The sequence below is a fragment of the Drosophila navojoa genome, chromosome 2 (assembly GCF_054131105.1).
Source record: "Drosophila navojoa isolate 15081-1374.11 chromosome 2, UAZ_NAV_1.0, whole genome shotgun sequence".
In the NCBI taxonomy this organism is placed as follows: Eukaryota; Metazoa; Arthropoda; class Insecta; order Diptera; family Drosophilidae; genus Drosophila; species Drosophila navojoa.
The window spans coordinates 28004317-28025702 of record NC_142890.1 but is presented as its reverse complement, the minus strand read 5'-3'; the positions used below and the strand labels follow the sequence as shown (position 1 = coordinate 28025702).

Here is a 21386-nt window from a genome sequence, read left to right as displayed (position 1 = left end):
GGAAAAATATCGAAAGATAAATTCTAGTGGGAGCAGCAATTTGTTAGAATAAATGAAAGTACAAATGTGCTGGGAAGGTTTTTAAAACGTCTAAAAAATCATACAAATGGATTTATACGAATGTTACTTTGTAAATGTTGTTAAAAACTACAACAATAATGCTGGTAGTCAATGTGTTACTTGTCGTATGTGAATGTCTATACATATGTATAGAGTAAGAAAATGGCGTAGAAGTCGAAAAATCGTTTTAGGAAATGGACAACTCAAGTGCAAACATTAATATAGTGTTCAATATAGGAGTAAACAAAATGTTCCCGGGTGGCAACACAAATGCCGATCTGGGCTTCAACAAACACAATCAATATATGGCGCAACAACCACATTTTCTGGTTGCACCAGGCCCCGGGCCTGTTCCGATTCCCGGTGTTGGAGTCGCCAATCCATTGGCGGCTGCGACGCCCGTCATGCCAATGAATGTGCAAGGCGGCATAGACTGGGCGCAACTGGCTCAGCAGTGGATACACATGCGTGACTCGTCAGCAGCGCCTCCCATGGCTAATTTTAGCATGAACATGCCGATTGCACCTCCGCCACCGATTATAAGCAATACGCCAGAGTATCAACATCATCAGCAGCAACAGCTGCGCCAGCAGCAGCAGCAACAGCAACAGCCGCCTAAAGTTCAAACGCACTACGAGGAACACGGCGAGGCAGAGATGGACATGGATATGGATGAGGAAGAAAATGAAAATAGTGCACGCATGGCGCATTGCATCGAAAGTCTACCCCCTCCGCCTGTGGTTACGCAATCTCAGTGGATGGCAGGCAGAGTAAACGATCTACCCAATATTGCATCACACGATACGGGTGAGTGATTGCCACAACTGACATAGACTTGCCCCAATTTCATATCAATTTTAATATTCCTGTAATACGAACTTTAGTTGCCCCAGACCCTCAGCAGTGGAGTGATTGGTCAACACGTAACAATCCGACAGCCCATATTCCATCGCTTTTAAAACTCAACGTTTGCAATCCGAATGAGCCAGCGATGCATCAGCAAGCACAACTTCCTCTACCGAGAAGTAGCAGCTCTACCGTCACTGGCAGCGCCAGCTGCAGCGGTGTCGTCAGCACCGACATTGATGCAAACAAACGCAAAATGCTACCAGCTTGGATTAGGTAAAAGTACATTGGATTAGTAATTTAATTGCTATTAAAGTACAGCAAAGTGAAAATGGAATTTATTGTTCAATCAAAATGATTCAGATCCTAATTTTAAATGCAATTGTTTCTTACGTTGCCTAAGAATAGTCGATTTAAGATTGAATTGTGAAGTATTATTATGTTTTTTTATATTGTAATTAATAAATGGTTTGTATATTTCAGAGAGGGCTTGGAGAAAATGGAACGTGAGAAGCAAAAGCAGCTAGAGCGACAAGCTACCACAACGGAGTGCGAGACGCCAGAGATCAATGTTAAGCAAGTATCAAGCAAATCACTAACAACACCTGTTAATCTCTTGAACATGTCGAATGTGGTAAGTAGCGAAGTGTGTCTATGGGCTGCACTTGACTCGATTTTAAGTTGTGCCCGTTGCAACAAGAATTTAAACTGGTTGCACTTGAGCACGACACACCAGGCCAAAGTGTCAGCGTACTAAATCAAACGCCTTGCCATTAACTTGAATTCGAAATTCAGGCAAGCGACAGCGAAGATTCAAACGCTGCCCCGGTGGAGGCCACTCTAGCGCCCAGCCTGGCTCAGCTAATAGGTAATGAAGTATTGATTAAGCCCAGCAACAGCGATGACGAGCAGGAGGACGACGAGCAGCAGGAAAGTCGGCCACAGCATGATGTAGACAGTGGGCACGTTGAAGCAACAGTTGCAAGGTCAGCCAATGCTGAAGCTGCATTAAGTGGTAAAACGTACGAAGAAAGACTGGCCGATCTGGTAGGCATCACAATTTTAAGTCTGGGTGCGCTCGTCCAGGCAATGAAACCCAAAACCGAATCGTACTCCTCGTGTCCCTTGCAAAATAAGCAATTTGAATGTAAAGTGTAATTAGTACTTCCAAATTTAGCCATTGATCATCAATTTTTGTTTCATTTAGGCTAACTTGAAAATATTTGTTATAACTAGAGTCAACTAGCTATGCTTCTTCAATTCCATTATTTATCTAAGTTGCCAGACAACTTAATATTCAAACATAAATTCTTCTATTCAGTGCACTGCTAAATACTGAATATTAATTTAAATAGAGAACCTTTCAATATTATTCTCATAAGTATCGGCAAGGGGTTTCATTGTCTGGCGCCACTTTATTATCGTCAGGCATTTGAAACAGCGCAATCAATCTATAAAAACCCAATCTATAGATGCTTGTTGTGCGTCGCACACTAACCGAAATACTGCTGGAAACCACCAATGAAGAGATTGCAGCTATTGCTACTGAAACACTCAAAGCGCATCGCGCTAAAGGTACTTTATATCCTATTTAGAATATTAAGTTATCGCATTTTTTACAGTGAGAACACATGCATGAGTGAATGTGAGTGCGTGTTTGTGTGAGTAAGCGCGTGTGTGTGCGTGTGCGAGTGTGTAAGTACAAATTCTATATTTGAATTTTTGATGGCTGTGAGACACAAGCTCCAGTAATTTGAGCCATGTTTTGGGTGAAACCAGAGATGAAATGTTTGGAATTATTCACCACCTTCGAGAAGAAGTCGTCCCTATCGTGGTGTACTCAAGCGTTCGCGTCTAGTTTGAGTAATTAATTTTAATTCTATGTCACTGTTTATACTTGTAACAAATAATTCAATCACATGCTGAATTTCTCTGTATAATCGTAATCTATGTATATATATCTATATGTGTATATGTATATATATATATATAAATATATATATAATATACATGTATATGTGTATGTAAATCAAAAGCGTCATCAGCCCAAGTGATTCGCAAAAGCGCCTTGTCCTCCATTACCGGCAACCTGGGTAAGTAACAAATTCCAATTTATCCTTAAGTTCTTGAACAGTTTTCTCTAATAGGTAGTCTGAGTTTTGCCTAAAACCCTGAAACCCCCTATATAGAATTATTTCCACATTTTAAACACAGTGAACAGGACTGGCTAACTTACTTACAAATATAAATTTGGTTTCATCTATCCAACCCTATTGAAACAGACTGATACTAAATACCTTAACACTTTTAAATTTAATTTGACTAGACGGCATTTTTCTCACTTTCTACATCGTAGTATTCGTATTTCTCAATCTTTCTCTGCATAAATGCTTGCTAAGCAATTTTATCTAAAAAAAAAAATAAATAAATAAAAAACAATATAAAAACTGTAAAAAAAATAAATAAAAAATAAACAAGTAAGAAAGGCTCTAGTCGAGACTGCTCGACTAGGAGATACCCTGAACCCTCCAAGCTGATATTTTGATCATTCTGCACTTCCTTTATGCACGCACACATACATACATATGCACCCACCCTCACGCGCCCGCGCTCTGCTAACTGCGTAGTATGCAGCGACTGCGCTTGGGCTGCGCTGCAGTGTGGGCAATAGTATGAGAATTTACTTGGTGAATAATCATATGGTTAAAATGTGTGTACATTCCAAAGCACTAGTCTCTAGTACTTGAAATACGATTTTTACAATTTACAAAATGTCTGTATTCATCATATGCATGTCACAGTAAATCTGAAGTCTCCACGTCTAATAATGTTCAAATGAGGCTGGAAAAACAAAATCAAATTTTCGATTATTCTCGATGAAAAAGGTTTCGGATGATTTATCGAAAAAATAAAGCAAACTCGTACTGCGTATGGTATACACGAGTATGCATGCCAAATTTCAGCTCTCTAGCTTTTGTAACTTCTGAGATCGACGCACTCATACAGAAGGACGAATGGACGGACAGACGGACAGGGCTATATCGACTCAGCTCGTCGTCCTGATCGAGATTCCTTGATTCCTTCCGCCCGTTACATACTTTTACACAAAACCATTATACCCTGATTTCCCAATTTCAATGGGTTCAGGGTATACAAATAATAAAGAAAAACAAAAAAGATCGCGCCTTTTTCAATGTACGCCTAGCAGCCACAATTAACACTTGATTGATTTGAATTAAAGGATTAGCTGTCTATGGCGATTCTTCAAGCGAAAGCGATGACGATGCTGATGATAATGAGGGCGGTCAAACAGAGCGCGGGAATGATTCATCCGCGGACAAAACTAACGAACTTAGTGCGGACGAGCTAAAGGTACGCTATAAAGGAATTACAATCAAGTCCAATGTTTCACAATATTCCTGTGTAAATAAATAGGCGCGTATAAGAAAAAGTAAACGTGCTTTCGAGCGAGTCATTGATGACATAGAGGAGCGTGTTTTGCTGCAGGAGCAATTGGATGAGCGGAAGCTGCAACAACACCGCAAACTCGAATTGGAGCAAGCGGAAGCTGCTAGTAGGCAGAGGGATAACAGCGAGGATCGACAAACAGAAGCTGCTTCTGATAAAGCAGGGCATGAAGCGAAGAATGCCTCCACGAATGAAAAAATGCAACAATTTAATGGTAACAAATATCAAATATCTCTAAAAAAAAAAAAAATAAATTTTTACCATATTTGATTGAACAGGAAAACGGCTCAGTCGCAAAGAGCGCACAACGCGCTTTAGCGACAACAAGGACGGCAAACAGGCGCAGACCTTTGTGACCCAAGTGGTGGCAGTTCCGGCTGTGCAGTCCACCATTATTGCGCAGAAGCTGAAGCCGGTGCCTAATCCGGCGACCAATTTGTTGCAGATGCCTGAGTCTGTGGCAACTATGCTAACCGCTGCGGATAAAGCACTCGACAAAGCAAGCAAAACAGGAAAAAAATCGAAAAGCAGACGACGTCAGTCCACGTCTTCTTCGTCGTCCAGTAACAGTGGTGACAGCAGCAGCAGCAGTAGCTCAAGCGATAGCAATTCCAGCTCAAACAGTTCAAAGTCCTCCAGCAACAGCGAAGGCAGCAGCACTCGCAGTAGTGCTCCGGCCAAGAAGAAACACGACAAGAGCAGTCGCCATCAGAGCAGAGGCAGCAGCGGTCACAAGCAGCAAAGCGACTCCGGTCGTAAGAGCCACCGCAGAGGTCCAAGTACCAGCAGCACGCGCAACTATGATCGCCATCGTAGTAGTCGTGACATCCGTGATCATCGCAGCAGTCGCGACAGTCGCGATCATCACAGTAGTCGGGACAGCCGAGAACGTGATCGTGATCGTGATCGTGATCGTGATCGTACACGTGATCGTGAGCGTGAGCGACGTGCAATGCAATACAATACAAAACATGGAGAACGACGAAGGCGCCGAGACTCCAGTCAGTCGGTAGAGGAGAACGCCAGCAGCAGCTACCGACACCACAGCAGTCGCAGTCATCAGAGCAGCTCTAGCTATGGCAAACATAGAAGGAGGACTAGATCCCGCTCCAATTCCCGCAGCACACACAACTCCCATTCGTCCGTTTCCACATCCGCTTCACATCAGCTTCGCAAACGCAAGTGAATCTAATGCAAATTTAGTCTTTTGTTTTTGATGAGGATACTCTTTAATTCAAGCTTAGAAAATATACATAGACTAAATAAATTGTGTTATAGTTGAGATTTCTTATGTGTGCTGACTTCGGTAGTAAGTATAAATGTTTCATTGACTGTAGATTAAATTTATTTCCAAGTATTGAGCTGATCGAACGACTCCTCAGTTTGCAATTCCGCTATCCAGTAAATAGAACGATCGAAATTTCGAATAGATTTGGTCGCTGCATGTTTTTTCAAATATGTTGGACTTGGCACACATGCTTATTTATTGAATATCTTAAAGAACGTGATACATAGTCGTAATTACAATTGTATAATTGAAAGAGAATATTGGAATAGGTGTAGGACTGACTATTCGTATATTGAAAATATGGCTGGATTGTACAATCTATTAAAAATGCTAGAAAAATGCTAAAGTTCTCGAAATATAAAAACAAACTAGGGCAATTTACACATTAAAAACAACTTAAAGAACATAAGTAAGGAGATTACAAAACTGAACACTATAGTTAAGGACAAAAAATAACATATTAAAATTTGAGAATCACTATATACCGGAGACTATCGCAGGCAATGCATATAATTACTACTAGGCACTCCGATAAGGTTGGAGTTAGTTCGCATAAGTTAAATCCATGTCGATAGTTAAGTGTTGATACAAATACGGATCGTTACATAGGTATGTATATAGATGCTAGGTCTAGGTTTAGCGGCGATTATTTTGACTTTTGTTGTTCCAACGTGACTGTTGCATTCGCTGCACACGCAGCGGTTGACTTTGGTGCTCGCATGCGTCGGCACGGCGCAATACCTCCGCGTATGACAGATCGAGTCTTTTGAGCTTATGGAACTCCTGGGACACAGTATTTGGATGAAACTCAACGCCATTGACTTCGATCACGCGACCGGTTCGCTTGGCGCGAGAAGCGCTCATGTTCCGGTTATAGATTATCATTGGGGAACCATTCCATTCGCCGTTGCTCGAAGGATCCGGTTGTCTCCGTCGGCCAACACGTTCCGTTACAAACATTTCTGGAGGGATTGGCACAAAGTCTTTGCGGGTGCGCCGCGCACTGTGTGTCGGACATGGCTGTGCGAGAGGCGAGGGTTGTGCCAGTGGTGAGTCGACTCGGCCACTATTGTTATGTAGACTTCGATTCTTGCGCCGATTCCTCTTCTTGATGCCCACACCAACGGCCAAATACTCGAGTGGTTCGCGCTTCAATGGAGTCAATACCCGACCGTTCTCCTCAATGGTTTTCATGCCATCCGTTTTGTTCGAGCCGCTCAGTTGTGCAATGGACGTGGAGCTTCCTTGAGACATTCTGTTCTCTTGATTTTTGCATTCACTTATATGCTTCTTGGCCGTCTTGCGTTCTAGCTTGGTGACGCACTCGGACATGGCAACTGAATGATCTGAAAACACAGATGATATAATACTTTGCGTATCATCGCCAAAGTCCACCGAGAACTCTTCCTTAGCGCCCGCATCCACCGTGTTTGCCTCGACTCCATCTTCGTCCGTCGATTTTGGTTTCTCCCCATCGTCTTTGTTATCGGCGGCCTTTTTTAACACACCGAAAATTTCCTTGAATAATTCCCTATACTCGGGCCGGCTCTGGAAGTGTGTGTCGATGGGGGTAACGTCGTCATATATGCTAAGTTTACACTCCTCGCCATTGCTGATTGAGCACAAGAAGTAGCCTGGCCTTTCATCCGTCTGAGTATACTTGTTGCTAGTCTCCTCTGAGAAGCCCGACGATGAGGTCTCTGCCTCTGAGAACTCCGTCGAAGTTCGTCCCCTCGCAGACTTTGCATTGTTTTCTGTCGCAGCAGCTGTTTCCGGCCTTGTGGGCGGCACGTTGAGCTTCTGGGGTTGCTCCACATTGGACTCGACTGCATTGGAGATATCCTTTGAGACCGGGACACCATTGGGTGCGTTGCCATTACGCACATTTGATGTGCGCTGCACCTCCAACAGAGCTTCGTATTTCTCGACCAAGTCACGATACGGATTTGGACTGCCAGCATTCTTCAATTCGAGCAATTCGTTTTCATTGAGCTTTGATGGGAATTCAGCACTATTTCCAGCCAATTGTAAGCTGAACTCACTGCCCATTAGGCTGCGGTCGTCCTCTTCGCGTCCGTCGTCGGTCTGGGCCACTGATGACTGGCCGTCGTTGTTTGACGCCTGTTCCTCCATGACTCGCAGGCACCGGCTGCACATTTGTCCCTGCCTGACGTCATCTAGCAATGAGAACTCATCCTGCATGGACATCATCTCTTCGTTAGTGCTGGTGATTGCGATGCGGCTTTGCAGTGTCTGGTTCTCTTGGATAATGGCAACCAATTGCTCCTCGAGCTCGCAGCAGCGCTGCTTCTCCGCCATAAAATCACGTCTTACCGACTCCATATCAGTTATCAGACTTAACAGTTCCTCATTGTCCTCACCCTTGCTTGCCGCAGCAGCAGCGGCGGCCGCTGCCTCAATAATCTCCTCCGAGCTACCCATATCACTGAAGGCCACCGATCCACTGGTTTGCGACATTTCGGTAACGCCCGTCGAGTTGGCATTTGCAGCAAATGGCCCGCTCTCTATGGGCGTTGCATTCAAGTCAACCGCTTCACGATCATTGCTAGTCCATGGCTTGGGCAAACCATTTAGACGTTCAGAGCTAGCCGGTGCCGCAGATCGATCCTGTGGCTGCTGTCTCTCGTTTTTGCGTCGCTCCGTGTTCAGTCGTTGCCGCATCTCTTCCAACTGCTGGTTGAGTTCTTCACAGCGTGCTTCCAGGGATTCGATATTGGCTCCCAGTGACTTGATTTGCTTCTTGTCGCGTGATTTCTCCAGGGTCAAGCGATGATTGCTGCGCTCCAAGTCCTGTATGCCCACCTCCAGTTGCTCGTAGACCTTTAAGCGTGTATCGTTGACTTCGGCCATTGCATTGATTTGCTTTCGCAGATGCACAATTTCCCGCTGCTGTTCCTCATTGCGAGTTTTGTGCTCCTTCAGCATTACTTCCAATTCTCTGTTCCGCTCCAACAGCGTTTTGCCCAGCTCCGCCGCCAGCTGCAAGTCGTCGAGCATAAACTGCGAGCCATCCACATCCGGCTCGCAATTGTCTGCATCGACTTTGCTCCCATCCATTTTTTGTTCAACTGTTTTTCGTTGCGTTTCTGTTGCGGCAATAATTGGGTATTCATTAATCTTGGCAGCCAAAACACATGCTTATTGATTTTTGCCTTACATTCAATTGCTGGAGATTGTGCGCATATTATGCAAACCATTTACACACTCAGCAGCAGCTTCGGTTATCCGATATGTATTTTTTCGTATTTTCTTTCGTTTTGTATGCAAATACTTTGCGTATTACGTCACCGATTTTACCAATGACACTTGCACAAGTTAACGACGACAAAACTTTTCGCTTTATTCTCTCTATTTTATTCTTTAACGCAAGTGCAAGTGCATTGCAACCCTACAGCAAAGCCAGCGCAAACCAACCCCTTGTAGCTGTAAAAGCCAGTGACGTAGACAGGGACGGCTTACGATTGACTATGGCTGGCTTTTGTATCTACATACATACATAAATACATATGTATATATGTATGGGCGAGCATAAGAAAAGAAAAATTAAACATAAGCTCACGCTGAAGAATATATTGATATAATGCGCACGTATTTATGTGAAAGTCCATTCAAGCCACAACTGTAATATTTGCATATTCATATCGAAAGGTTTCCTAACTGAACACTCCATTCATTGTTTAAACAATCTTTGAGAATATTTCCTGTTTTATTTTTTTGTCATTTTGGTTAAACTGCATTAAGTATTTGAGCTCACTGTTTACGTATTCATTCGCACGTTTGCATGTTTGTATTGAACGCCAAAAGCTTAGCTCAAGGTGCGACACTTTCAAGCCCCCATAAAAAAAGGTTGCTACGCATCTGAAGCAATAACAGCTGTTGTCTTTGGCGAGGGTCCAAAGGTGCGCAGAAAATGAAATGAAAACAATCATTGTTCGATCGTAAAGATTTATTGTGGTGCATTTTATATGAAATTGCAATAATTATATCATTAAGCCAAATACCTCTGTAGGAATTGCTTTTGCTCTATAAAGTAGTTTTTACTTTTTATTATCTCTAACCTCTAAATAAATAACAAATATACATATGTACATATGTATATACATATAAACATTAAAAAAAGATTCTTATACCCATTTCTTAGTTTGTGTTTTATTTAACTCTACAAACAGTGGCGAGCATGTATTGATACATGTTGGGCAAGTCGACGTTAAAATAACTGTAAAAGCTTAAAAAAATGCATGAGGTCTGTCTGAAATTTTAGAATTAGATTCATTTGATATATTAAATAAGGAAGTAAAATCACTAACCTCTGGTTAGTGGTAAAATCATTGGTTTCACATTTGGATTCAAATTCAAGTTTTTCAGATGGTTAAAAAAAAACTGTGTATCCCCTTTTGCTCGATTTAAATTTTTTTTTTTTTTTTTTCAATATAAACAGATGTTAATATTTTGTCCAAGGATCTTTAGATTAAATCACACTAACAATGCGTTTGGGCATAATTTCCACAATTTTTCCAAAAGAGGCATGGGAAATTTCGCTCAACTCCGCCTGGATCCGACACCACCCCTTAATCCAATTCGGTGGTGTATCTTACTTTAAGAGCCAGTTATTAACCAAAACCCATAAATTTTTAATAGGCATATGTACATATGTGTACATGTTTGTGTATAAATAATATAGGTAAAAAACGTTCTACATTTTGTTTTTGTTATTATATCTTCCTGTTCATAAGAAATAAAAATAAAAGACTTTAGTTACTAGTAGATTAAAAATTGGATTGTACATTTAATATCAAATGGCATTAATAATAAACAATATTAAAAATAAAAACTTTCCACTTACGTATTTGTTCAAATGATAATTATATATATGTATGTACAAATATATTTATATAGCTTTGTTAAATACATATATAATTTTTCATTTTTAACCTTATTTCCGATTCATAAGTACGAGTAGATAAAATGTTTCTTCATTTTAACAGATTAAAAATTATAGCTTTGAAAATCTTAATATACAAAAAAAAATATTTTAATCTTCACATAGCAAAACTCTCAGTCGTTGTTGTTGCTGTTGCTGCTTTAATCTTTGTTCGTAGGGATCGCCATAGTTAACCTTGCCGACCTCATAGTGGGCCATTTTATTGCGATGTCTCGTGAGTAGAGCGCCGCTCTGGAAGTTTTCTCCGCAGACGCCACAATTGTAGGGCCGGAGCGTAGCTGGTTGAGTCTCGCTCTCGCGCTGCAGTCGCATTCGTTCGATGTCCTCGGCTCGACGCTTGTTCACTCGACTATTCTCATAGGGATCAGACTCCAAGGTTGCGTTGCCTTCTGTTCCAGTCTCAAAATGTCGCTTCTGGTTCCGATGGATGTTCAGCAGAGAACCGCAAACGAAGCTCTTGCCGCAAACGTTGCACGCATAGGGCCGCTCGCCCGTGTGCCGTCGCATGTGGATCTTCAGGTCGTTGGACTGCACAAAGCTTTTGTCACACTTGTCGCAGGCGTACGGCCGATGCCCAGTGTGCAGACGCATGTGCCGCGCCAGCTTGTTTTGCGAGATGAACTTCTTGGCGCATATTTTGCACTCACTGGGACGCTCCCCGGTATGCTGACGCTTGTGCAGACTGAGGTCCTGACTGCGTGGAAAAGCCTTCTCGCACTGGTCGCACTTATATGGATTTTCTCCGGTGTGGCGCCGTATATGTATGGTCAGACTGGAAACGGGAAAGCTAACGCCACAGTGGGGACACTCGCGCCTCTTTGCAGTACGTTTTGGTGGCGCGCTAACTATGGCATCTTCTGAACCTCCGCTGGCGGCCACCACATCCGGATGAAAGGCAATCATGTGTCGCCGCAATGTATCCTGGCGCTTGAAAATACGGGGACAATGCTCACAGATCAACTCACCGCTGCTGCTGTGTTCCTTAGCCAATTCTTGGGCAGCTACATCTGCCGCTTGGCTATGAGCCGTTGCACAGTGGCGTTCCAGGGATTCGTTCTTAGCAAAAATGCGTGGACAACTCTCGCATTTGTACATAAAATTCTGCGACTGTACCAGCCGCATTCCTAGGTACGAATTACGATACTTGATTTCTGAATCCTGATCTGCAATATTAATAATGTCACCATCGGACTCTTCCGGCACCAATTCCGTGATCATTTCAGTAGGGTCAATCTCACTATGGGTCAGCTCTTCAGATGGCACTTCGGTATGAGATGGCGCCTCATATTTCTGTTCGTCATATTTCTGCTCTTCATAGCGTTCATATGCTTGAGCTGCATTTGGCGTTTCTTCGCATATCTGCTCCTTTGAAGAAGGATCGTCAGCGGCCAGTTCCACCTCTTGCAGCTCAATGACGGATCCACTTTCCTCCAATTGCAGTAGTTCTTCTTCTGGGCTTGGCAATTCTGCAAACTCACTGATTTCCGCATATTTGGTCGGCTGATCCTCATCCTGAACACTATATAATTCCAGCAGTGTCTGATTGGACTTTATAACCTCTCGAATAAACTCGTAGGCACTGATCAGGCGACGCGTGCAGTTCTGGCATAGGTGTGAGGGTAGATTCGGCTCATTCCAATTACACTGCAAATCATTTTCGAATTATATTACGCTGCTTATGGTTGTTACAATTTACTATTGTTACCTTCACATTGGATACATTTTCTAATATCTCCCACAGCTCTACATTTAGATCATTAAACTCAATTTCATCGTGAAGGCTCCAAGCTGATTCGTGAGCCTCCAAGCAAACCCGACAGGTTTGCTGGTTGACAGTAATGCTAGTAGTATTTCCTGGTATTTGAATCTCATTTTCTGTAGTGTTCATTTTGTCATATCCCTAGTTAGAAACTTCTTACAATTCCTGTATTATTATTTTTTACCAACACTAAATACTCCTCAAACAGCTGTTTACTCTTCAAACTGTAAAATGTACAGAAATTTTTGTTTACATGACGCAATTTTTGGCTTTTTCTGTAATTTTGTGGTATATCGATTCAACTGAGGGACGATTTCGATATATTCGCATGACATCGACAAGCAGCAATGGCTTTTCATCCCTGGTAATGTCGTGGAAAGGCAATTATCGCGCTTTTTCTTTTAATTTTTTAAAACTTTATTTCACAAATTAACTTATCGTTTTTCACGAGTTTTTTATTGATTATAAAAATTATAATTGTATACCTTTGATATAATGTGTATATTATATAGTTTTTTTTTTATCACGAGCATTTGCAAGTTTAGAATATCGCTGATATAAAAACAAACAAGAAATCCGAGCGACATAGTTGAGATTACAAATTTACGAAGATTCTATGCTTTCTTTACGGACGGAAAGCTTTCATATAAATGCAAAAAAAAAAGAAAAGTGAAACGAAGATATAGAATAGCAATGACAGATTAACAAATTAGAAGCGGTTGGATTCCAGACAAGACTTAGGGGCTTAGTGCCGGTGCTGTTGCGTTCTTAAACTGAAATGTTGGATAGCGCGGAGCGAATGTGTTGTCTCCAATGATTTGTGTGTGCTCCGAATCATCCCGTCCGGTAATTTTTGGTGCGCGGTATTCCGTTTCTACGAACTGGGGCGGCGCTATAATAATTAAGGAAAATAAGTGGAATATGTGGAATATGCAGGACGATTAATGTTGTACTTACGTATATTGGGGTAGAGTGCCCCACCTGCACTATCTGCCACATTCCATCCAAGAGCACCGCCTACACCGTCGCCCAGTGGACTGACTGGACTCACCGGCTGTGTGGGTGCCAGAGACGGATCCTCAGCTGGTGGCTTTACGGAAGCCAACGGAATGGTGCCCAATGTGATGGGCACTTTGCCAGTGAGGTTACGATGCGGTCCACTTACATCACACTCGACATGCAAATCGTAGTCCAAAGCGATGATGCCGCAATTGAGTAAATTGGTTGGCGGCAGGGCTGGTATTTCCATTTGCTGTGAAAACGTGCGAGACTCTCCGGCATTGACAGGCCCAACGCTCAATTGGGCAATGATCACCTTGGACTCGCGTTTCTCGCTGCGCGGTTGATTCGTATGGAACGTGACAAGTTTGCGCAACTCAAATTTAACAGCAGTGAGATTCACATTGCTGGTATTGTCCACCTCGCAGGTAATGGGCAGTATTTGACCCGACACGTATCCAGTTTGTGGTATGCTTGTGACCACAGTAAGGGGGCCGGAGCGGCAGCAGAAGCAACAGAATGACTTCTCTAGTTCCAGCTTGAACGGCTCCTTAACACGCGGATTAAGATTCAGGTCAACTGGCGCTATGACAGTAAATGCCATTTTCATATCCTGATCGAACTTCCATGGCCTATCCAAAGTCACTTTAATAGTGTAGCGCACATGTCCAAATTCCCCCTCAAATGATGAGGGCAAATTCGGAGGCAAGGCGCACGTAAAAGGATACGTGTGTGTGCCCGGCGGTAGCTCAGTTTCTGAGCCTACAAAATATGTTGAATTTCAAATTGAATTCTGGATGTTTGATGCATTTTCTTACTGTTTTTGCCGCCGAGCAAATAGTATTGTATTTTGAAGTACTCCTCATGTCCCTTCAAGCTCGTGATCTCGTTCTCAGTCTTGCCCTCGCTCGTCGTCACATTACGTTCCTCAGTCCATTCCGTATTGGCTTCGCCCAAGAAACGTATGATAATGCCTGCAATAGCACAAGTGGTTAAGAATCTTTAATGCATGTGTTTCCCCTCCGTGTTTGTAAATAAACCAATTCATTGTCGCGCCACGCCTTGCCTCTGGCAGCGAGTATAGCATATGCTATAAATAACAGACTACTGCGACGAATACTAAGCTCTGAGACTCTCGACTACCAAACCGATGACATCATCGCGAACAGCATCATTCCATACTATTGCGTATAAATAGGTTGACCTTAATTAAAATCTAGATAAATTTTTAAATGCTATAATAGATTTTATATTGTATTGTGATTTGACTTAATTATATATTTGACATTTATATAGATTAATCATTTCTGATTTTATTCTTTCTAAAATTCTGGAAAAAGGAAAGGTCCACCCATATATACATACATACATAAATGCCTAACGGCACCGGCTTTTTACAAGCGAGAGGCGAAACTAGAAATGCAGCTACAGCTCAAATCTAGAATGGAATTCGAGCTAATGATTTCATTGTTTTTTCTTCAATACTTCAAGTCGTCACTCTTATGAGTAATACGGGCTCCATTAAAGCTGTGTTGAAATTCATATATGTACATATAACTACATATATATATTTAAATAAAACTCTTACCTCGTACTTTTTTGGGCGAATCGAAGGTGATTTTCACCTGACCGTTGACAGTTTGCCCAGCGTAGTACGTGTTCCATGGGTTGTCCAATTGCACTTCACAGCCCTTGATACCCATTATTTTATATTGAGCTAACGTTCACCTATTTAAAACTATAAAACTTAGACGAGCTAAGACAGAGATTGCTGATTCGTTTGGGATAGGTTCGATCAAACGACTCATTCAACTTGACCTACGAACTAGCTCCTTGATTCGATAATATAAGTCTTTGTAAATAGAATATATTCATCGATATCTTGCAACCGATTACAGAAGGCGGTAAATGTCACTGTTAAAAGACACAGTAAGTTGCGCAAAGAGTAGTCCCGTTACTTTTAATGTTAATTAACAGGTCTCTTGTGACGTCACAATTTCAGATTTTGCTCTGTTATCCCAGCAAAAGCTTGGCGGTCACTTCAGCAGACATTCACCAAGTGGTCCAAAACAACCAATAGCAATAAATAGCTTAAAATTTGTCAATCACTAATTTTGTCGACATACAATAAAAAACTAAGTATATACTGGAATGAATTGAGAGGCCTCTCGAAAGCAGTAATGATATGCCAAAATGGCCATTATGCTAGCAGGTGTAGTTGAACATAGTTAACTGGGGTTTCGCCATCAGTATTGTTTATTTATACCAATTTACTACACATTCAAACATAGAACACGTTGAGGGGTCATTGATAAAGGTGCTGCTCATACCTGCTGTCATGTCAGAAACATCCTGTAGAATGAAATACAGTTGGTGTGATTATAGTCTAATCGAAAACTGTGCATCATTATGAGTATTGAAGCCTAAGAAAACATATGTACATATAATCAACCTTGATTCAGCTCTAAAAACTTAGGCAAAAGCTAACAATGCTGAGTATCAGCTATAACCATCTTGTAATATAAAGAATGAAATTATTACGTTTAATGATGTGGATTGATGGGAAACGTGTAATGCTTAGTAGTAATTCATTAATTTTAAAAAAATTAAGCCTTAGATATTAAGGTTAAGGCACTGACCAGTCAGTGATTAATAAATGACTAGAAAACGACTTAGACGATAAAAATGAGCAAAAACCTTTATATTTTCCGATTCGTGAATCTATGTAGAGCTTGTGATTAGTCGCCTAGGTCATTTTATTTACTCTACTAGCTTTAAGAAAAATAACATTGTCGAAATTGCTTGGTTTTCATACAAAGTTGAGAGCGCGCGCACCATTTTCTGAAATATTGACGTCACGCTGTCAAATCAGCTAGCTGTTCGCTTTGCATGTTAGTGCTAGTGGTCAGTGCTAACAGCAATAGTTTTACAAGTTCGCGATTTATATTCGATATATGTAAGTGTAGTCGATATTGAAGTATTTTTCTGTCTGTTAGTTGGTATTTAGATTTGCGCACGTTGTTGTCATTGCATGACAATAAATAAGTAAAACTAAGATGCGAAATCTGAAGCTACAATATTGTAAGGAGCAGAGAACTGGTATTCCTAGTTGCAATCAAATCTTGCTTCAGCCGGATTTCGAAATAAGTGGCCATGGTACCACGTACTTTGTGACTGACAGCGAAATATACGCTGTTGATAACGATGCCAACGCGTTTCGAGAGCCAAAACTTGTTGCCGAACTGCCGGACATTGTCGGCGCAGAGTATTTACAGCTGGATAACGCAATATGCGTTGCCACGAGTGCCGGCGAAGTGCTGCTCATCAATCCTGATACGCTGTTTCAGCGTGAGGGCACCTACTGTGATGTGGGCATTGAGTGCATGTCTTGGTCACCCAACCAGGAGGTGGTTGTCTTTATAACCAAGACAAAGAATGTGGTTGTGATGACGTGCACATATGATGTGCTGGCTGAACAGCCGCTGGATGCGAGTCTCGCTGATGATCAGCAGTTCGTGAACGTCGGCTGGGGCAAGAAGGAGACACAGTTCCATGGGTCAGCTGGAAAGCAGGCGGCTAAGCAGTCGTCGGAGTTTGTTGTCCCATCAAATATCGATTTGCTGCCGCAGGTGAGTGGCACAGTTCGATGCGTAAACATTTTTACAGTTTTATTATGTTTGGGAAACAGGAGGTGCAGGTTGCCTGGCGTGGCGATGGTTCCTATTTTGCTGTGTCCTATGTGGCCGCCAACGTGGGTCGCACCTTTAGCGTCTACGACTCTGAGGGCAAGCTACAGTATGCTGCAGAGAAATGGAATGGTTTGCAAGCACCGATAGCTTGGAGGCCGAGCGGCAATTGGATTGCCCAGCCACAAATTATGTCCGGCAAGTCGATTGTGGCGTTATTCGAGAAGAACGGATTGCGTCATCGTGAATTCGACTTGCCATTCGATTTGACAGTGGAGCCCATTGTGCAGTTGGCGTGGAGTGATGATTCAGACATCCTGGCGCTGCACACTAAGACTACGGAAAAGCAGACTATCTATCTCTACACGATTGGCAACTATCATTGGTATCTTAAACAGGTGCTGGTCTTTGAGGAGCAATATGATCCGCTTGCTCTGTTCCATTGGGACAGTCGCCTTGGCGCCGAGCACACGCTGCATATCCTGCTGATGAGTGGCAAGCATTATACACATCGCTTTCGCTTTGGCATCGATTGCCAGCCGAGCACAGATATTGTCTATGTCATCGATGGCAAACGTTTGCTATTGACCAAGTTCTCGACAGCTGTGATACCACCGCCCATGGCCTGGCGCGTCGTTCAAATGAAGAGCGACATAAATGCAGTGATCACGTCCGAAAACGAAGTCTATCTATATACGAGCGATCATTGTATATACTCATATCAACCAAAAGACGATCGACTTGAATTTAGTTGTCAGCTGAGTCAGCCCTTGGCGAGAAACCAGTTGACCAATTTAAGCTGCTTTGGCAATGAGTTTTTGCTGGCCGTAAATAGTGCTGATAACCAGACAAACATACTTCTGCTGCTCAAGGGAAATATGAAAACATCCTTGAGCATTCCTGGCACTGTGAATGCCCTAACCGTGCCCAATAATAGCAAGGATCGTTGCTATATCCAGACCCTCGAAAATGATCAGATTTACGAAGTAATCTTGACACCAAACGGTGAGCTGAAGACATTGCCCAACTCTCTGCAGCTAACAACTCCCGTGAATTACATGATAATGCACACAACTTCTTCTAATCCAGCTGGTAAGCTATTGAAAGCTTTGAGATGATTGGGTGGAGGCCTAAAACTGAGTTCTTTTTCGATCTTATGTGGAGCATGGAATAGTTGAGTTTTATAATATTTTCCCTAAAATTGCAGGTGAACTGATTTCGCTCCACTTGCAGCAGCAGTTATATGTGGATGGCAAAAGGGTGGCCGAGGATGTCACTTCCTTCTGTGTCGTCGGCGACTATTTAATATATACCCAGCTGAATGCATTGCATTTCATACGGCTGAGCGACAAGTGTGCCGTAGGCACGCGCAGGATTGAGCGCGGTGCCAAGCTGGTGACACCAGCGAGCGGTGCTCGACTGGTGCTGCAGTTGCCACGAGGCAATCTGGAGGTGATCTGTCCACGTGTGCTCGCCCTCGACTTGATCGGCAAGTCGCTGGATCGTGGCGACTATTATCACCCGATGTGCATGCTGCGCAAGCATCGCATCAATATGAACATCATCTGCGATCACGACATGGCCAAATTCGTGGAGAGTGTGGGCGAGTTTCTGGATCAGATCCAGGACAGCCAGTGGATATGTCTGTTCATCAACGAGCTGCAGAACGAGGACTATTCACTGGGCATGTATGCCAGCAATTATGACACAGTGAGGCAACGTCCTCCGCCCGACTTCAAAGTGGACCAAAAGGTGTCCACCATCTGCGGGCTGTTGATCAAACAGATGACCAGCACCGACGATCCCAAGCAGAAGGCACGCTTCCGCCTGCCCATTATAACGGCTTATGTGAAGTCCAATCAATTGCCAGAGGCTCTGGACTACATTTGGCAGCATAAGCAGGAGGATGCCCAGCTGGGCGAGCAAATGCTCAAGTATCTGCTTTATCTGGTGGATGTCAATGAATTGTATAACGTCGCCTTGGGCACATATAACTTCGGCACAGTCCTCTTCGTTGCTCAGCAATCGCAAATGGATCCCAAGGAGTTTCTGCCCTACCTCAATGAGCTGAAATCCTTGCCGCCCAACTATCGCAAGTTTAAGATTGACGAACATCTGAAGCGCTTCGATCGGGCCCTCCATCATTTGGCTGCCTGCGGTGCAGAGCATTATGAACTGGCCCTAGACTTCATCAAACAGCATAATCTCTACAATCAGGCCCTGATCGCCTATCAGTCGCAAACGGACTTCCATCGTCGCATTTGTGTGGCCTATGCGGATTATTTGCGTTCCAATGCCCAGCTGGAGGAGGCCAGTCTGCTGTATGAGCGCGGCGGCGAGCTGCAGCAGGCGCTGCTCAGCGCCCGTCACACCCTCGACTGGCAGCGTGTCCTGCTGCTGGCCCAGCGTGCAGGTGAGCCGCTGGCCCAGGTGGCTAACTCGCTAGTGGCACCGCTGCAACAACATGATCGTTATTTGGATGCGTACGAGCTGCTCAAGAGATTTGAGCCACCGGACAGTGAGGCACCGTTGCAGCAGCTGCTCAAGGGCCATCTGTATGGGCGTGCGATCTACGAGGCGGGCCTGCTGGACCAGGACGGCACAGCTGAGCTGCTGGGTAAGCTAAACTCCGACTTTACAGAGCCCTAATATTAATGTTAATTTGGTATCTGTCTTAATATTCAGCTAAGCGTGTGAAGCCCTCGCTCATGGAATATGTCGCACATTTGGAGGCTTCCCTCAACGCGGATCGGCAGCTGTTCCTGGAGTACAAGCAGCGTCTGCTGGACATACGCAAACGACAGGCGACGGCAGCTGCAGCCGCCGACGATCACGGGCTGGATATTGATGAGGCTGATCTGCTGTCGGACACTAGCAGCATTCAGTCGTCGCGGCACAGCGGTAGCTCGCGCGGCACCGGGTAAGGCGTCACTTGGCTGCATATTTTTCTCTTCCACTCACTTTCTTTGTCGTGTCTGTTGTTTTTTTTTTTTGGTATTTTAAGTAAAACATTTCGCTCGAGCAAAAATCGGCGCAAACACGAACGCAAGCTGCTTAGCTTGAAGCCGGGCAACCCCTTCGAAGACATCGCGCTCATCGATGCGCTGCACAACCAAGTCACGAAGCTCGGCCAGCAGCAGCAGCAGCTTCTTGTGCGTGACACATGCAAAGCGCTCCTCCAGCTGCACACAGAGGATGAGCGGGCAGCGCAGCTGCAGCGCCTGTATGAGAGCATCTTGCTGGAGCTGCAGCCAGCCGTGCTGGATGAGATCTGGATACCAGAGCTAATGGGCGGCACCGCCCAACATCTGACCGGACCCAATGTCGACTATCTGGCACTGCAGAAGGAACAGCGCTATGCTCTGATAAGTGAGTGATAAATATATAATTCTTCAATTGTTTATAGATAGATATCGATAACCCGAACGGGGAGACCGGGAGACTAAGATAATGAATGATATATAATATATATTTGAATAGTTTTTGTTATTAATCAATAGATGAGATCAATAGTTCTTCACATTTTCAATCAACATACAAAACTGCATCCATTTATTTCTTTTTTAGACACCAAGAGAGTTATTCATTATAACCCACCAGATAGATTATATATTTTATTTTCTTTTCGTTTCTTAGGCCTGTATAAGAACGTAGTTTACTGTGAAGAAATGTTCAAAATCAACTAATATATCATGTAAAAATAAAAGATTAGGTTTATTCGGAAATTCTGTTTTGTTAATACCAAATTTGTATTGTTTTAAAGTTTAATTAGTACCTAAATTTATTTTAAAATTTAAAAAAATTTAAATGGATGGAATAGATCGTTACAAAGATCCAAAGTAAGTTGATATATAATTAAATATAGACGAGCTTAAATTAGATCATGTTGACATAACTAACTTCTGTTTATTATTACTCGTATTTCTAGTAATATATATAGTTATTATGTTGTGGCTCAAAAAGTAGATAAATTCACAAACTAATTTTAATCTCTATTAATTAATAAAAATCGTTTTTTGCAGCTCCCCTGAAGCGATACAAGCCGCAGTTGAATATTATCGACTGGAAGCATGGCATATTGCATTAGTTCTACTCATAATCGTGATCACATTATGGTTATTTTAAATGGATTTTCACTTTTCATTGGATAAATATAAATAAACTTTCACTATGTTTGCCTTGCTTTAAAATAAATGTTGCATTCAAATAACCAATTGCCATTTTTTTATTATTTTCAAGTGAGCAATTAATTTATTGGCACGCAACAGTTTAGGCTGTGAAAAGTGGGTGTATAAATGATATTGTTGGTACGAATAA

The 21386-nt window shown here is 42.8% G+C and overlaps 5 protein-coding genes across 5 annotated transcripts; 2 read left to right on the top strand and 3 right to left on the bottom strand.

The window, feature by feature from the left end:
- The first annotated feature begins 90 nt into the window (after positions 1-90).
- LOC108659527 (uncharacterized) lies at positions 91-5641 on the top strand. Its single transcript, XM_018112502.3, has 9 exons — positions 91-867; positions 945-1182; positions 1390-1540; positions 1702-1953; positions 2379-2481; positions 2943-2999; positions 4148-4278; positions 4342-4588; positions 4653-5641. Exons 1-9 carry the CDS (start codon positions 255-257, stop codon positions 5558-5560), a joined length of 2700 nt encoding a protein of 899 aa, XP_017967991.1. The 5' UTR covers positions 91-254; the 3' UTR covers positions 5561-5641.
- A 153-nt stretch (positions 5642-5794) lies between these two features.
- On the bottom strand, positions 5795-9154 carry Cen (cerebellar degeneration-related protein 2-like). Its single transcript, XM_018112503.3, has 2 exons — positions 8841-9154; positions 5795-8769 (listed from the first exon to the last, which is right to left on the bottom strand). The coding sequence occupies exon 2, from the start codon at positions 8738-8740 to the stop codon at positions 6299-6301; it is 2442 nt and encodes an 813-aa protein (XP_017967992.1). The 5' UTR covers positions 8741-8769; positions 8841-9154; the 3' UTR covers positions 5795-6298.
- A 1454-nt stretch (positions 9155-10608) lies between these two features.
- On the bottom strand, positions 10609-12657 carry LOC108649112 (uncharacterized). Its single transcript, XM_018098116.3, has 2 exons — positions 12331-12657; positions 10609-12269 (listed from the first exon to the last, which is right to left on the bottom strand). The coding sequence occupies exons 1-2, from the start codon at positions 12511-12513 to the stop codon at positions 10716-10718; spliced, it is 1737 nt and encodes a 578-aa protein (XP_017953605.1). The 5' UTR covers positions 12514-12657; the 3' UTR covers positions 10609-10715.
- A 161-nt stretch (positions 12658-12818) lies between these two features.
- On the bottom strand, positions 12819-15210 carry LOC108648988 (arrestin domain-containing protein 17). The gene is made up of 4 exons (XM_018097970.2): positions 14972-15210; positions 14202-14357; positions 13342-14145; positions 12819-13276 (listed from the first exon to the last, which is right to left on the bottom strand). Exons 1-4 carry the CDS (start codon positions 15084-15086, stop codon positions 13122-13124), a joined length of 1230 nt encoding a protein of 409 aa, XP_017953459.1. The 5' UTR covers positions 15087-15210; the 3' UTR covers positions 12819-13121.
- Positions 15211-16367: 1157 nt separating this feature from the next.
- Elp1 (elongator complex protein 1) lies at positions 16368-21283 on the top strand. The gene is made up of 6 exons (XM_018113688.3): positions 16368-17012; positions 17072-18161; positions 18277-19686; positions 19755-19989; positions 20074-20438; positions 21092-21283. Exons 1-6 carry the CDS (start codon positions 16440-16442, stop codon positions 21154-21156), a joined length of 3738 nt encoding a protein of 1245 aa, XP_017969177.1. The 5' UTR covers positions 16368-16439; the 3' UTR covers positions 21157-21283.
- Positions 21284-21386: the final 103 nt, after the last annotated feature.